Consider the following 17378-nt stretch of genomic DNA (forward strand, 5'->3'; position numbering starts at 1 on the left):
CTTCTCACACTCCCCCTGCCTCATCTGCCTATCAACCCCCTCACCTTGACCCACCTGTTGCCTGCCAGCTCTTATAGAACATGGAACATTACAGCACAGTACAGGCCCTCCGGCCCACGGAATTGTGCCGACATTTTATCCTGCTGTAAGATCTATCTAACTCTTCCCTCCCACATAACCCTCCATTTCTCTATCATTCATGTGGCTATCTAAATGTCCCTAATGTATCTGCCCCCACAACCGTTGCTGGCAGTGCGTGCCACGCACCCACCACTCTCTGTGTAAAAAAAAACTTGCCTCTGACTTCCCCCCCATACCTTCCTCCAATCACCTTAAGATTATACCACCTTCTGTGAGCCATTTTCGCCCTGGGGAAAAGTCTCTGACTGTCCACTCGATCTATGCCTCTGATCATCTTGTACACCTCTATCAAGTTACCTCTCATCCTCCTTCCCTCCAAAGAGAAAAGCCCGAGCTTGCTCATAAGACATGCCCTCCAATCCAGGCAACATCCTGGTAAATCTCTGCATCCTCTCTAAAGCTTCCACATCCTTCCTATTGCTCCACTCCTTCTCCCCACCATTTTTTTGACTGGCTGTCTCTCCTCTATCTCTCAGCCAGATGAAGGGTCTCAACCCAATAAGTCGACTGTCCATTTCCCTCCACAGATGCTGCCTGACCCACTGAGTTCCTCCAGCACTTTGGGTGTTGCTCCAGATTCCAATATCTGCAGTTTCTTGTGTCTCTGCAGTGAAGATGATTATGGTGGGGGGGGGGGGGGGGGTGGGGGGGGGAGGGGGAGGAGGAGTAAGATAGGGCAGAAGGAATACCTGAGATAGGGTGAGACCAAGTTAATGGGGTTAGTGAAGCAGTTAGAGGGTGATTATTCCTCTTTGTCTGTGTTCTGTGTTGCTAATAGCTCTGGGATATGTCCAGCAGGTTGGGCTATAATTATAGAGAGAGAGAAACCGAGCCAACATTACAGATGGATGAGCTGCAACACAAAAATTGAGATACAGTTGGAGAATTCTAAATCGAGTTCAGAAGGCTCGTAAGATGAGGTGCTGTTCCTCAAGCTTGCGTTGAGCCTCATTGTAACAGTTCAGGCGGCTACAGATGGGTCAGGGTGGGGTGGAGGATTGAAGTGGCAGGCCACAGGAAGCTCGGGGTCACTTCTGTGGTTGGAATACAAATGATTGCCCAATCTGTATTTGGTTTTTCCAGTGTAGAGGAGACCACATTGTGAACACCAAAAGCAGTAAGGGAACATGAATGGACAATTAGTTTGGACTGCCTGAGGGGAGACACCGGCAAAACCTTAAGTTAAAATATCTTTCTCTTTTCTCTCAGAGGTTCCATCACTTGAACGTCTTGAAGCTGGGGGAAATAAAATCCTTTTTCGCTGAAACCATGGTCTGCGTACGTCAGCAGATTGGCGATGGATGTTCCTGGGTGGTCAGTGCCTGAACATGGAGCTGTTCCCTGCCATGCCCACAGTGCAAAGAACTCTCCACTTTTGTGGTGTTCGAGACTGTGAAAGTTGCAGGACATTTGTGAAGTGGGACGAGGCAATTTTAATTCTGCACTTTGTCTCCAGCAAGATCTAGACGTCTGGTTGTGATGGAGAAGCCCCAGCCCAATCTGTTTTTCCACAAGAAAAGGTCCCAGCTGTTGCTACTGAACTCACTGACGTGTGGGCTGGAGATCTGTGTGGCAGCTGGAATCACCTTTGTCCCCCCACTGCTCCTTGAAGCCGGAGTCCAGGAGAAGTATATGACCATGGTCTTAGGTGAGTTCAGTATTTCCAGAGTGATATTTTGAAGTTTAGACATTTTGTAAACTGTTCCCTCTCCCCAGGTACCAATTCTTGGAGTGCTTCCAACCCTCCTTGTAGGACCTGTCCACTGTGATCTCTAGCTGTGCAGCGTTCCCTCAGCGATGCTCCTCCAGCCGTGCAGTGCTACCTTGGTACTGCTCCTCCAGCTGTGCAGTACTCCGATGATTCCAGACGAAGGGTCTTGACTTGAAACGTCGTCTGTCCACTTCCTTCCACAGTTGCTGCCTGACCCGCTGAATTCCTCCGGCATCTTGTGTGTTGCTCCCGATTCCAGTATCTGCAGTCTCTTGTGTCTCCAACGCACCACAGAGGTTGCACTGAGAGCATTCCTGTGCCAATTTCTGGAATGGGCTTTCCGCTTGGTTCCTTTGCTCTACACAACTTGTCCCTTAAAAGTATCTTAAGTAATGGAAGTTGTTGAACTTGGTTGGTGAATACGGTGAGGGAGCCATCCAGAGCAGAGCTCTGTGATTCTGTGCGCCCTGTGTTAATACAGCTGGGAATTCACTGCTCCCATCTAGAAGCATGACGTGGCTATTTCTGCTCAGCTGGTCCTGGGTAATCCTGGATTCCCTTTTTGCTCTTCCCTTTCCCTTTCATTGAAGACATAACCCCTTCATTTGTTGTGATAAACTTAATTGCTTCATTGGCTGATGAATTCTCATTTACATTTGGTTTGAGAGTTTTGGTTTTGCAGCAAGAAAGAAAATATCCCCTTCCCCCACCCCCACTGGTCCCATCCTGAAATGTGTGGAATTTTTTTATTATAGTTATTGATCATGATCGCAAGTAGGAAATGAGAGCTGCTTCTCAATTCCCAAAACATTCAAGGAAGGAAAGGGGGAATGGTGAATGCCTGCCTTCTGTACGCTGTCCTTTTGTAGTTTGTGAGTCTGACGCCCAGGAGTATTTTGTGAAGCATCTCGTGATGAAGGTCTAGTTCACAGGGCAGCAGAAGAAGTGTCCTAGGGAAGCACCCATTTTGCAGTCTCCCTCTTTTGCAATGAAACTTGTTCCTTATAGTACAAAGCAATCATTCAGGCTTCAGTAGAGCTTATTCAAAGGCTGCGACACTAAAAGAACTCAATATCATTTTAATGGCCAGCAGAGATGGAGCCTCTTCAAATGGGCCCGTTCAAATGTGACTGAGCGACAGACCCATTTGATAAGGAGACCAGTAATCTGATCGGACTTGCTCTTGGAACCCTCTTGGTATAAATGTCTTCAAGCAGGCCAACTTGCAAATATTTCATATCATTGTTGTTATGGTTACTAAAGGCTGCCAATTATCCTATAACTTAAACATTGTTTTCCCAAAATTGCAGTTGTTTTTTTGGCCTTTCTCTAAATAGAGCTACTGCTAGTTACTTCAAGAGCCAGCTTCTGTTGGCAGTGAGTTTGATTGTTGCTAGGCAACACAAGATTGCCTCAGTCGTCCAGTGAGTTATTGCATATCCTCCTCCCGATGACTCTCAGTCAGTACAATCGGAATGGCCCAGGATCCATGTGTGAGGGTAAATTTCCAATTTTCCATTAAGTCATAGTAATGGTCAGATTCCAGGATATTGGTGAACATCTGCAGATGGCACCAAACCCCAGGAAAAATCTTTCAACTCAAATGGGAATTGCAGTGTTTTGGGGTTGGGTTACTGATTGGGCTCGCAAAATGGCCTCTAGTGTTTGAATTCCAGTCTTGAATCTGCATATCACTCGTCTTGATTGGCACTTGTGGTTAGCACTAAAGGGGATGTTTGGATGTCATCTTTGAGGTAAAATTGGTTAGGCTCGGGTTACTTTCTTTGGATCGGAGGAAGATGAGGGAAGTCTTAATTGAGGTATATAGACTGAGGGGCGGTCCAAATAGGGTGAACAGAAGGAAACCATCTCCTCAGGAAATGGCAATGCCAGTGGAAGTCATGTTGCAGCTGTATAAAACTTCGGTTAGGCTGCACTTGGGGTATCACGTGCAGTTCTGGTTGCCCCGTCACAGGAAGGATGTGGAGGCTTTGGGTCGGGTGCAGAAGAGGTTCACCAGGATGCTGCCTGGATTAGAGGGTATGAGCTATAAGGAGAAGTTGGACAAACTTAAGATGCTTTCTCCGGAGCAAGGAAGGCTGAGGGGAGTCCTGATAGAAGTTTATAAAACTATGAGAGGAATAGATAAGAGTAGACAGTCAGGATCTTTTTCCTAGGGTAGAAATGTCAAATACTAGAGGACATGCATTTAAGGTGAGAGAGAGAATGTTTAAAGGAGATGTGCGGGGCAAGTTTTTTACACAGAGGGTGGTGGGGCCTGGGATGTGCTGCCTGGGGTGGTGGTGGAGGCAGATATGATAGTGGCATTTAAGAGGCTGTTAGGTAGACACATGGATATGAAGGGAATGGAGGGATATCTTTCATGTGCAGGCAGAAGGGATTAGTTTAATTTGGCATCATGTTCAGCACAGACATCGTGGGCTGAAGGGCCTGTTCCTGTGCTATGTTCTTAGCAGTCAGTAACTTGGGACATAAATTAATCAGTAGTGAGATTAAAGAGGAGTCGAGGGAACAAAAATTTGAGCATCTGAACTTACTATGTCAAAAGCTGTCTTCATATCTTAAGAAGTACCTAGTCTGGTTACTCAGCAGAGATAAAGGAGGCCTGAGCGCAGGTAGAGCTGTGTGCTCATAAGACATTTGAATTGGTTGGACCATGCCACCTCAGCTTACTACTGTACCCATGTGCCTTGGTATCCTCCATTCTTGATCAATATTTGACGATTCATCCTCAAACTGATCAACAGCTTGTTTGAGAATGGTTTACTTGTGGCAAAAAGTGGTTCAGATTGTCCAGGGTTAGATCTGTTTTTAGTGGTGTACCTGAGCGAATCCCAAACCTCTCCCATCTCTCTTCTGAAGAGGAAAATCCCAGTCTATTCCCAGTTTCCCAGTTCTTGTACATATCCCGGTGCTCCTAACCCTTCATTTATGGTATGGAAACCAGAACTGTGCACAGATCTCTGACTGGGGTCTAGGTATGTCGAGCATAACTTCATGACTTTTGAATTAACTCCAAGTGCTTTAGTTAAATTGCTTTTCTGACCGATGTTGTCGCTTTAACCCTGTTCACCCGTAACCCTGGATCACTTTGAACCACTTGGTTTCCTGTTTCCCAAAGTAAAGCCAGTGTTGCTATTTTTCTCAACAAATTGTGTCCTCTCAGTTCATCTGTGGTTAAAATTTTATTTGCATTTACCAGTGTGGTTTCTAATTGTTTTTTTCAAAAGAAAATTTAAATACACAAATTGGCTGCTTTTATTGAGCATGGAATCAAGTTTTACACAATCTTTATCCCATAACTTTAGCAATGAAGATAAAATTCTTCAGATTCTTGAAGCCCATCGTAGATTTATCCCCAGTTCTGTGCCTTAATTCTTGGTTTCAGCTATTTTTGTTTTAAAATTGGCATCACTGGAAAGGCCAGCATTTACTGCCCACTTGTAATTACCATTGAGAAGCAGTGCTAGCCTTGTTAGGTACAAGTGTGAGCCTTGCTGGGCCATTTCATGGGCAGCAGAGAGATAGTAACATCTGGTTAATTAAAAATTGTTTTATTATTGTCACGTACCGAGGAACAGTGAAAAACTTGTTTTGCATGCCATCCATACAGATCATTTCATTACAACAGTGCATTGAGGGAAAACAATAACAGAATGCAGAATAAAGTGTTACAGTTACTGAGAAAGTGCAGTGCATGTAGACAAAAGTTGCAAGGCCATAACGAGGTAGATTGTGAGGTCAAGAGTCCATTTTATTGTACTAGGGGACCATTCAATAGTCTTATAACAGGGATAGAAGCTGTCCTTGAGCCTGGTGGTACGTGCTTCCAGGCTTTTCTACCTTTTGCCCTATGGGAGGGGGGAGAAGAGCAAATATCTGGGGTGGGTGGGGTCTTTGATAATGTTAGCTGGTTTACCGAGGCAGCAAGAAGTGTAGACAGAGTCCATGGAGGGGAGGCTGGTTTCCGTGATGTGCTGAGCTGTGTCCACAATTCTCTGCAGTTTCTTGCAGTCATGAGCAGAGCAATTACCGTACCAAGCCATGATGCATCTGGATAGGATGCTTTCTGTGGTGCATCAATAAAAGTCAGTAAGGGTCAACGGGGGCATGCCGAATTTCTTTAGCCTCCTGAAGAAGCTATGCCTTTCTATACATTTCTGTGCCTTTAGAGAACAGGAGAGACTAGGTAAGGACAGCAAATTTCTTCCCCTTAAGGGCATTATGATCGAGTTTTTTTTTCCCTGTCTACGATAACTGATACATCCCAGATTTACATAATTGGGTTAAATTCCTCACTTGTTCTGGAGGGATTGAATTTTCATCTCAGGAGTATTAAGAAAGACACAAGTGACTGCAGCTGCTAGAATCTGGCTCAGGAGGGAAATGGACAGTCGACATTTTGGGACATTTCTCTCCGTAGATGCTGCCTGACCTCTGAGTTTCTCCACCGCTTTTTGTGTTTCTTGGGATGATGAACCCAGGTCTCCAACCATTAACATAATCACAATGATACCATCCCCTGCAGCTATCTCATTACAACTACTATTATTTACCTTGAGGGGTTGACGACTCTAGAGGTTTGGTCACGAGCCATGCGATCTCATCATTAATGAAAGATGGCTTTCTTCATACGCCAGTTGACATTTTATAGGACATTGTTAATGTACCGAGAGTAGGTTCCAATCTGAAATGGGTGGGGCTACCTTCGAAATAAAATGCAGCCCTAGAAAGGTGCTCTGGAGCAAGTGCAAATAGATTCATCAGGATGTTGCCTGGATGGGAGGACTTGTTATGGGGAGAGATTGGACAGTCTGGGCTGGTTCTCACTGGAGCGAAGGAAGCTGAGAGGTGACCTGATTGAAGTATATCAGATTATGAGAGGCATAGGTAGGGTAAGTAGTTAGAATGATTTTCTCATGGTTTAAGGTGACGGGAAGGAATTTTAAAGGGGATGTGAGGTGCTAGTGTTTTTTTTACACAGAGAGTGATTGATATCTGGAACGCACTGCCGGAGGAGGTAGGGGAATCAGGTACAATTACCGTGCTTAAGAGGCATTCAGACAGATACTTAAATAGACAAGGCATAGAAGGATGCAGACAAATGGGATTAGTGTTGATAGGCAGAAAGGTCAGCAGGGACTTAATGGGCGGAAGGGCCTGTTTCTGTGCTATCCAACTCAATGACAGTATGAATCTATTATAGCCACCATGTGAAAGTTTACCATTCTGACGCTTCATTAAAATTTAACTTCCTCAATTCATTTATCATAGTTCATAGTGTCATACAGCACGGAAACAGGCCCTTCGGCCCAACTGGTCCATGCCGACCAAGATTCCCATCTAAGCTAGTCCCACTTGCCCACATTTTCCGATCCATGTACCCGTCCAAGTACCTTTTAAATGTTGTTAATGTACCTGCCTCAACCACTTCCTCTGGCAGCTCATTCCATATACGGACCACCCTCTGGTGAAAAAGTTGCCCCTCAGGTTCCTATTAAGTCTCTCCCCTCTCACCTTAAACCTGTGCCCTCTAGTTTTTGATTCCCTAACCCTGGGAAAAAGACTGTGTGCATTCACTCTACCTATGCCCCTCATGATTTGATACACCTCTGTAAGATCACCCCTCATTCTCCTACACTCCAATCAAAAAAGTCCCAACCTGCTCAACCTCTCTCCATAACTCAGTCTCTCAAGTCCCAGCAACATCCTCGTAAATCTCCTCTGCACTCCTTCCAGCTTAATTAATGGCATCTTTCCTATAGCAGGGTGACCAAAACTGAATGCAGTATTCCAAATGCAGCCTCACCAATGCTTTGTACAACTACAACATAGCATCCCAACTACTGAACTCAATGCCCTGACTGATGAAGGCCAGCATGCTAAAAGCCTCCTTCACCACCCTGTCTACCTGCGACACTACTTTCAGGGAATCATGTACTTGTACTCCTAGGTCTCTCTGTTCTACAACACTGCCCAGGTCCCCACCGTTTACAGTGAAAGTCCTGCCCTCATTTGTCTTCCCAAGACGCACGTACAGAACATTTCCTTTGGGACTGTTTTAATTGTTGGTGCACTTTCTCCGCAGGAATTGGGCCGGTCCTAGGACTGATATTTGTTCCCATGATTGGGTCAGCCAGCGACCACTGGACAAGTAGGTATGGCCGCCGACGCCCTTTCATTTGGGGCCTCTGCCTTGGTGTCCTCCTGAGTCTTTTTATCATCCCGCACGCCAGCAGGCTGGCCACTGCTTTCAGTATGAAAGACTACCCGGTGGATGTCATCTTGCTCATCGTGGGGATCTGCATGTTAGACTTCTGCGGCCAAGTCTGCTTCACTCCCCTGGAGGCTCTGCTCTCTGACCTGTTCCATGACACTGAGGAATGCAGGCAGGCTTTCTCCATGTATTCCTTCATGATCAGCCTGGGGGGTTGCATTGGATACCTCTTGACAGCAATAGACTGGAGAAAGACCTTCCTGTCCACCTACCTTGGCGGGCATGAGGATTGCCTCTTCACGCTTCTGGCTGCCATATTTATCGTGTGCATTCTCGCCACCTTCTTTGTCTCCGAAGAGAACTCTAGTAATGCGGAAGGGCTGGTGGACATCTCACCAAAGGAAGTCATGAAGCCTTTGGCAAGGTACTGTTACTGCACCACGAGTACACTGTGGCGTGTACGACACTCCCTCCTTGTACTGAAGAACTGTTGCACTTTGATCCCCAAGCTGTACCACTTGTACTGCCGCATTCCCAAGGTGACCCGTCAGCTGGTTGTGGCCGAGTTCTACAGCTGGATGGCCCTCATGACCTTCATGATGTTCTACACGGACTTTGTGGGGGAAGGGCTCTACCAGGGTATCCCCAATGCCGACCCCGGCAGTGAAGCCAGACTGCGCTACGATGAAGGTAGGTGGTTTCGGCACAAGGGCCATTGGGTGAAAGTTGCGTGGGGCTTGTCATTTTAATTTGGCTGCATCTGGAGATCACAGTCCAGCCAGTCAGAGTAGAGGAACTGAGTAATTCCTCTGTTACTCAAGCCTGGTGACCACACTGCTGGACAGGCACGGCAGTGTAGCGGTTAGCGTAACGCTATTACAGCGCCAGTGACCTGGGTTCAATTCCGGCCGCTGTCTGTAAGGAGTTTGTACGTTCTCCCCGTGTCTGCGTGGGTTTCTTTCGGGTGCTCTGGTTTCCATAGAACCATAGAACAATACAGCACAATACAGGCCCTTCGGCCCACCATGTTGTGCCGCCCTTCAAACCACACCTAAGACTATCTAACCCCTTCCTCCCACATATCCCTCTAACTTAAATTCCTTCATATGCTTATCTAACAATCTCTTGAACTTGTCCAATGTATCAGCCTCCACCACCACCCCAGGCAGCACATTCCATGCACCAACCACTCTCTGGGTGAAAGAACTCCCTCTGACATCACCTTTGAACTTCCCACCCAATACCTTAAAGCCATGTCCTCTTGTTTTGAGCATTGGCGCCCTGGGAAAGAGGCGCTGGCTGTCCACTCTATCTATTCCTCTCAATATCTTGTATACCTCTATCATGTCTCCCCTCATCCTCCTTCTCTCCAATGAGAACAGCCCTAGCTCCTTTAGTCTCTCCCCATAATCCATACTCTCCAATCCAGGCAACATCCTGGTAAATCTCCTCTGCACCCTCTCCAATGCCTCCACATCCTTTCGATAATGAGGCGACCAGAACTGAACACAGTACACTAAGTGTGGCCTAACGAGAGTTTTGTAAAGCTGCATCATCACTTCGTGGCTCTTAAACTCAATCCCACGATTTATGAAAGCTAACATCCCATAAGCTTTCTTAACTACCCTATCCACCTGCGAGGCAACTTTCAATGATCTGTGGATATGAACCCCCAGATCCCTCTGCTCCTCTACACTGTCCAGAATCCTGCCATTTACCTTGTACTCCACCTTGGAGTTTGTCCTTCCAAAGTGTACCACCTCACAGTTCTCTGGATTGAACTCCATCTGCCACTTGTCAGCCCAGCTCTGCATCCTATCAATATCCCTCTGCAAGCTTCTACAGCCCTCCACACTATCCACAACACCACCGATCTTTGTGTCATCTGCAAACTTGCTAACCCACCCTTCCACCCCCTCATTTAAGTCGTTAATAAACATCACAAAAAGCAGAGTTCCCAGAGCTGATCCCTGCGGGACACCACTAGTCACAGCCCTCCAATCTGAATGTACTCCCTCCACCACAACCCTCTGCTTTCTACAGGCTAGCCAATCTTGAATCCACACCAAGCTTCCCCGGATCCCTTGGCCTCTGACCTTCTAAAGAAGCCTACCATGCGGAACCGTGTCAAATGCCTTACTAAAATCCATGTAGACCACATCCACTGCACTACCCTCATCAATCTTCCTGGTCACCGCCTCAAAGAACCCTATCAGGCTTGTGAGGCAAAATCTTCCCTTCACAAAACCATGCTGGCTGTCCCTAATCAGTCCATGTTTCTCCAAGTGCTTATAGATCCTATCTCTTAGAATTCTTTCCAACAGCTTACCCACCACAGACGTAAGGCTCACTGGTCTGTAATTCCCTGGACTATCCCTACTACCTTTTTTGAATAAGGGGACAACATTCGCCCACCCTCATATTTCCTCCCACATTCCAAAGACATATGGGTTAGGAAGTTGTGGGCATGCTACGTTGGCGTCGGAAGCGTGGTGACTCTTGCAGCTGCCCCCAGAACACTCTACACAAAAGATGCATTTCACTGTGTGTTTCGATGTACATGTGACTAATGAAGATATCTTAACTGATTTTGTGTACATAGGTCATATTCATCTATTCTCCACTGACAGCATTCTTCTGAAGGAATTATCCTGTTGTTCCAGTGAGAAGTTGCTTTAACTTCTGCTTTCTCTGCTCTTTAAGTGGACTATTTACTAAGTGAAGTGTCTGTTGCTATACACCACTTGTTTGCCTTGAGCCATCTCCAACTCACTGGTTATCAATAGATAATCTTGTAGGCTGTAACTGGACAGCACATCAGACTGAACCTTGTCCTATACAATGCAAACATTTTTTTATATGTTGCCGTCTTCTGTGTGAAGTCAGTGTAGTGACTGTTACCATCACAGTGCAATAACTAATCACTTAGTCTGGTTGGGCAGTGGTGTCTGAGCAGGGATAATGGCCAAGATACAGGGAGGATTCCCCTTCCAACAGCACCATAGGATTCTCACATCACTCATGGGGCCTTTTGGTTTAGCCTTTACTCTCAAAGTCTGACAAACACAGCTCTCCCTCAGCATACCACTGAAACATTGGCCTAGATTATGTTGTGTCTATTCTGAATCTTACTCTGCTGGACCAGACACGGTGCGGTGCCAGTGAGCCAGCGCTTTTGTGCATTTCCCATACTAGAACATTGACCACTTCACTGGCTGTCAAGAACTTTGGGATATTTTTCTTCTCATTGTTTCAACAACTGAGGAGTAAGAGGTCACTTCTGCTAAAATAATGAGGAGGAATTAACTTTAGGCTGGGAAGTAGTTGGCGATGTGTATCCTCAAGGCTTATTTGCCTTTGAGAATGTTTACAACACAATATTGAGTGCACAGATAAAGATTTAATAAAGTAACCTTCACCTTCACAGGCAAATAAACCATGAAGATACATACATGGACACAATGCCAACTTTTGCCCTGCCTAAAGTTAATTCCTCCTTATTACATTAGCAGAGATGATCTCTTAATCTTGTTCAAACAGTGAGAAGAGAAATGTACCTATGTCTTGACAGCTAATGAAGTGGTTACTATTCTAGTATGGGAAATGCACAAGACACTTGTACAACAAGGTCCCACAGATAGTAACAGGATAACGATCAGCCTGTTACTGTGAATTTGAATTGAGGGGTAAATATTGACAGAGGTACTTTCTTTGAAGTAGCACCATGGAAATGTTTATGTTCATCTAAATGAGTGCAAAGGAGCTTGATTTGAAGTCGCATTTGGAGGATGGTTCCTCTGACAATGCAGCACTCCCTCACTACTGCAGTGAAATATCATTGAGGCTTTTTGCGTTCCAATGGTTGGAGTTGAATTTGAACTCTCAGCCTCCTGACCCAAGAGGCAAAACTGATATCCAAGTAGCCAAAGCATAGCAAGAGTGGCGGGAAGTGGCTTTTGTCAACCATTTGGGCCGAATGGCCTGATCTTGTGCTTTAAAGATGTTGGGTGGGAGCAGGGAAGGAGGTAGTCAGACTCAGCTCACCTACACGAGGGGTCCATGTCTATAGATCCCTCAAAGTTGCCACACAGATCGATAGGGTTGTTAAGAAGGCATATGGCGCGTTGGCCTTCATTGGTTGGGGTACTGAGTTCAAGAGCCGCGAGATGATGTTACAGCTCTATAGAACTGTTTAGACCACACTTGGAGTATTGTGTTCAGTTCTGGTCACCTCATTATAGGAAGGATGGGGAAGCTTTAGAGAGGGTGCAGAAGAGATTTACCGGGATGTTGCCTGGATTGGAGAGCATGTCTTATGAGGATAGGTTGAGTGAGAGAGGGCTTTTTTTGGAGAGAAAGAGGATGAGAGGTGACTTGATAGAGGTGTACAAGATGATAAGAGGCATAGATCGAGTGGACAGAGACATTTTCCCAGGGCGACAATGGCTAACCCGAGGGGACATAATTTTAAGGTGATTGGAGGAAGGGATAAGGGGGATGTCGGGTAAGTTTTTTACACAGAGAGTGGTGGGTGTGTGGAACGCACTGCCTGCAGAGGTTGTGGGGGCAGATACATTAGGGACATTTAAGAGACTCTTAGATAGACACATGAATGATAGAGAAATGGGGGGGGGGGGCTATGTGGGAGGGAAGGGTTAGATAGATCTTAGAGCAGGATAAAATGTCGGCACAACATTGTGGGCCGAAGGCGTGTACTGTGCTGTAATGTTCTATGTACATACCATGGAGATAGGCAGAGAGCACTAAGTGCCAAGGGCAAGTGTCAGCTTCATTGGGGTGGGATGGTGGGGGTGGAGTGAATATTGCTGTAGAATTTGGAAGTGCTGGCCAACATCCATGGACCAGCTCCACACTCGTGTTAAAAGAGGGTGGCATTCAGAATTGCCATTGCATGGGTGTGCAATGTTGTTGCAAAGATTTACATTCAATAAACACATTGTGTGCCAGATTGTGTCAAAATCTTTGTGGACTTGGCATTCAGGTAGCAATTTTCATATAGACTAGCAGTATAAACCCTTTTCCTTCGGTGCCAATCCAGATAACAAGATCTTGTGTTGCACCAGGGGTACCACAGTTCTTAGAGTAACCCTGGTCTTCTTACCCCTACTGCACATGGACAGGTACATTGGTGCAGAGGAGGATGGACTGCTGACTCCGAGTTATGTTCACTATAACCAGGGCTGTTTAGAACTAGTTCTTTTATTTAAAACAAAACAGGTCCAGTTGGATTTATCAAACGTGGCAGATGAAGTTTTGCACCCGAATCAAGATGACTTTGACTGAAGTCTAAATCCACTGCACCTCTTGGTATTCAAGTGAGACCAATGGTTACTGAAGCTCAACATAAATTGTGACATGGTGGCCTGGATCATCCATCCCACTTCCCAGCCTTTCCCAGGGACCCTAACCTTCTCACCATCTCCTGAGGTCTCAGCCACTCCTGTAGTCTCTGACCTCCTTCAGGGCTGTCCCAGAGCTCTTTGCTCTCCCTCTCAGCTACTCCTGGGGTTTGGCATCCACCCAGATCCCAGACTTGTTCCTGCTGCGACCCCACAAATGAAACCAGTCACATCCCTGGATTAGAGCTGGGAATCATGGCTTGTATTGGAATAAAACCGAGATAAAACACTCCACAGGTTTAATTTTATTGCAAGAGGATTCGGGTACAAAAGTAAAGTTGTTTTACTAGTGTAGGGCATTAGTGAGATCACACAAACAATATTGTGCAAATATTTGGTCTCTTTATCTAATGAAGGATATTCCTGCTATTGAGAGAGTGCAATGAAGATTCACCAGACTGCTTCGCCAAGCACCTTCGCTCCGTTCGCCGTGGCCGTCTGGATCTCCCAGTTGCCAGCCATTTTAAATCCCCTCCCCATTCCCACACCGACATGTCTGTCCTCGGCCTCCTCCACTGTCAAGATGAGGCAAAGTGCAAAGTAGAGGCAAAATACCTCATATTCCACCTGGGTAGTCTACTACCTGATGCCATTGACACTGAATTCTTCAACAACTTCCAGTAACTGCTCCCTCTTTGTCCCTTTCCTCTCTCCTCTTGATCTACCTGGTCCCCATCACCATATCTCTTTCCCCTCCCCCACCATCTCCATCTGCCCATCACCCACAGACTCCTCCCACCGGTTCCCCTCCCCACCTCCCTCCCTTGATTCCATGCTCCGCCATCCTCTCCTGTCAGACTCCATCATCTTCAGCCCTTTGTCACCTCCACCTATCACCGCCCAGCTTCTGTCACCGTTCCCACTCTCCCCTCCTCCATTTGCCTATCATTCCCCCCCCCCTCACCTGGATCCACTTATCACCTGCCAGCTCTTGTTCCACCCCTTCCCCCCACCTTTTTATACTGACTACCTCCCCTCTATCTTTCAGTCCAGGTGAAGGGTCTCGACCCAAAACGTCGACTGTCCATTTCCCTCCATAGATGCTGCCTGACCCGCTGAGTTCTTCAGTTCCTGTGTTGCTCTGTTCTCCAGTGCTTAGAAGAATAAGTGGTGACTTTAATGAGTTGTGAAAATTCTTAGAGGCCTTGAAGGAATAGATACGGGGGGGGTGGGGGGTGGGGTGGGTGTTCCTCCTGGCTGAGGTGCCTAGAGCTAAGGATCCCAGTGGCCCAGCTCAGATTGAAATGAGGAACGATTTCTTCATCCAAAGATAGTTAACCTTTGAAATTCCCTACCCTGGAGGTTGTTGGTGACTCTGCTTCCACCACACTTGTAGAGTTCGCGTTATCATCAATCAAAAAAAAGCATGGAGACACAAGAGATCATTCAATAGATTTCTGGATGTGTAAGGAATTGAAGAGTCTGGGGCTAAAGCAGAAAATTGTTCTGAGGCAAAATATCAGCCACCATCTTGTTGAATGGCAGAGCAGGCGCAAGGAGCTGAATGGTCCACTCCTGCTTCTATATCTTATGCTCTCATTTCATGGTGTGAATTAAGTGTTTTAAAAAGTACAAAAATTGTGTTTAAACACTGTCCACTTATAGACACTGGCTACTGACTACTGCAGATTATCACAGTTCATTATATGAGTATTACTTTTCTGCAATTTTTGTCTCCTCATTTGCAACTGTGCGACAATTTTGTTTTTTGAAGTTCATGCCACAAATTAGCTGCTGCCTTACAGGTTGCTTGTTACTATGAGATATGAGTAATGTCTTAGCCAATATCCAAGGAGTAGGAAGTCTGCACATTCCAGTATTGGGTGAAAGAGCCGGTGATATTGCTCCCAGTTGGATGAGTTTATCTTTCCCAGATCTCAACGAAACAGTCACAGCTCAGTGTCAAGCCACAGTTGAAGGACTTGCTCTCTTGGGTTGGTGAGGAGTGACGTAAATCACCATCTTGGAACGTGGGGGGAAAGGTTTACACGAGAATACGTACATAACCCCATGGGAGCTGCATATAGTTAAAGCTTATAGAGAACCTATTTGGCCCAGCAAGAGCAAGGCATCCTCTCCTGCAACTGAAGGAGTAACCAAGTACCAGTTGAAGGGTTTAGGACAACTGTATCTGCTCAAGAAGTGTTTAAGGCGGAACTAGATGGATAAACAAGTGGGTGAAGCATTACCTCAGGAAGAGTTGAGGTTACAATCAGATCTGCCATGACTGCTTTGCTGAGCACTTTACTCTGTCCACCATGGCCGTCTGGAGCTCCCAGTTGCCAGCCATTTTAATTCCCTCCCCATTCCCAACCTGACACGTCTGTCCTTGGCCTCCTCCTCTGCCAGGGTGAGGCCAAAGGCAAACTAGAGGAACAGTGCCTCGTATTCTGCCTGGTATGAACATTGAACCCTCCAACTCTAAATTGCTCCCACTCTGTCCCTATTCTCTCCTCCTGACCTACCCAGATCCTCCTACACCCATCTGAAGCCCCACCACACCCTGCCCATCTCCCCTCTACCCTGTTTCTTTCCCCTCTTCCACCTGCTCCATCGCCCACACACTCCTCCAACTGGGTCCCCTTCCCCCCACTGTTCCCATCTGCCCTCCCCACCTCCCTTTGGTTGAGAGGATACCTTGCTCTTGCTGGGCCAAATGGGTTCTCTATAAGCTTCAACCATATGCAGCTCCCAGAGGGTTATGTATGTATCCTCGTGTAAACCTTTCCCCCCACGTTCCAAGATGGTGATTTACGTCACTCCTCACCAACCCAAGAGAGCAAGTCCTTCAACTGTGGCTTGACACTGAGTTGGGACTGTTTCGTTGGGATCTGGGACAGACAAACTCATCCAACTGGGAGCAATATCACCAGCTCTTTCACCCAATACTGGAATGTGCAGACTTCCTACTCCTTGGATATTGGCTAAGACATTACTCATATCTCATAGTAACAAGCAACCCATAAGGCAGCAGCTAATTTGTGGCATGAACTTCAAAAAACAAAATTGTGGCACAGTTGCAAACGAGTAGACAAAAATTGCAGAAAAGTAATACTCATTTAATGAACCGTGATAATCTGCAGTAGTCAGTAGCCATGTATTATTTGTATGTATGTATTTGGCACGGTAGCATAGTGGTTAGCACAATGCTTTACAGCGCCAGCGACCCGGGTTCAAATCCGGCCACTGTCTGTAAGGAGTTTGTATGTTCTCCCCATGTCTGTGTGGGTTTCCTCCGGGCCCGGTTTCCTCCCACATTCCAAAGATGTACAGGTTAGGAAGTTATGGGCATGCTATGTTGGCACCGGAAGCATGGCGACACTTGCGGGCTGCCTCCCAAAATCATTACGCAAAAGATGTATTTCACTGTGTGTTTCGATGTACATGTGACTAATAAAGATCTTACCTTATCTATGCTCCAGCTTCCTCTCCCATCAGATTCCACCATCTGCAGCCCTATGTTGCCTCCACCTCTCACCTCCTGGCCTCTGTCGATGTTTCCACTCTCTCCTCCCCCCTCTGCCTATCACCCCTCCTCACCTGGATCCACCTATCACCTGCCAGCTCTTGCCCTGTCCCTTCCCCTCGCTCCTTTATAACTGGTGACCTCCCCTCTATCTTTCAGTCCAGATGAAGAGACTTGACCCGAAACGTCGACTGTCCATTTCCCTCCACAGATGCTGCTCGACTTACCGAGTTCCTCCAGCAGATTGGAGATGTTGGAATCTGGAACGACAAACAGTCTCTTGCATCTGCTGGGATATTAAAAGGGAGGAGAGGTTAGAAGGACTGAGTGGTAACTTCCTGCTCCTAATTCGTATGTTCATTAGAAATTGCACCATGTAACAGCTTGTCAAAAGTGTCATCA

General features: G+C 46.5%; 1 protein-coding gene across 7 annotated transcripts in view; it reads left to right on the top strand.

Moving 5' to 3' along the window:
- slc45a3 (solute carrier family 45 member 3) overlaps positions 1-17378 on the top strand; it is a 148438-nt gene that overhangs the window by 118378 nt on the left and 12682 nt on the right. For all 7 annotated transcript variants that reach the window (XM_052034796.1, XM_052034801.1, XM_052034797.1 and 4 more), the window contains 2 exons: positions 1351-1789; positions 7962-8780. In XM_052034796.1, coding sequence (XP_051890756.1) covers positions 1621-1789; positions 7962-8780 — 988 coding nt within the window. In that variant the 5' untranslated portion in view covers positions 1351-1620. The remainder of the gene's footprint in view (positions 1-1350; positions 1790-7961; positions 8781-17378) is intronic.

Source organism: Pristis pectinata, chromosome 20, assembly GCF_009764475.1.
Source record: "Pristis pectinata isolate sPriPec2 chromosome 20, sPriPec2.1.pri, whole genome shotgun sequence".
Taxonomy (NCBI): Eukaryota; Metazoa; Chordata; class Chondrichthyes; order Rhinopristiformes; family Pristidae; genus Pristis; species Pristis pectinata.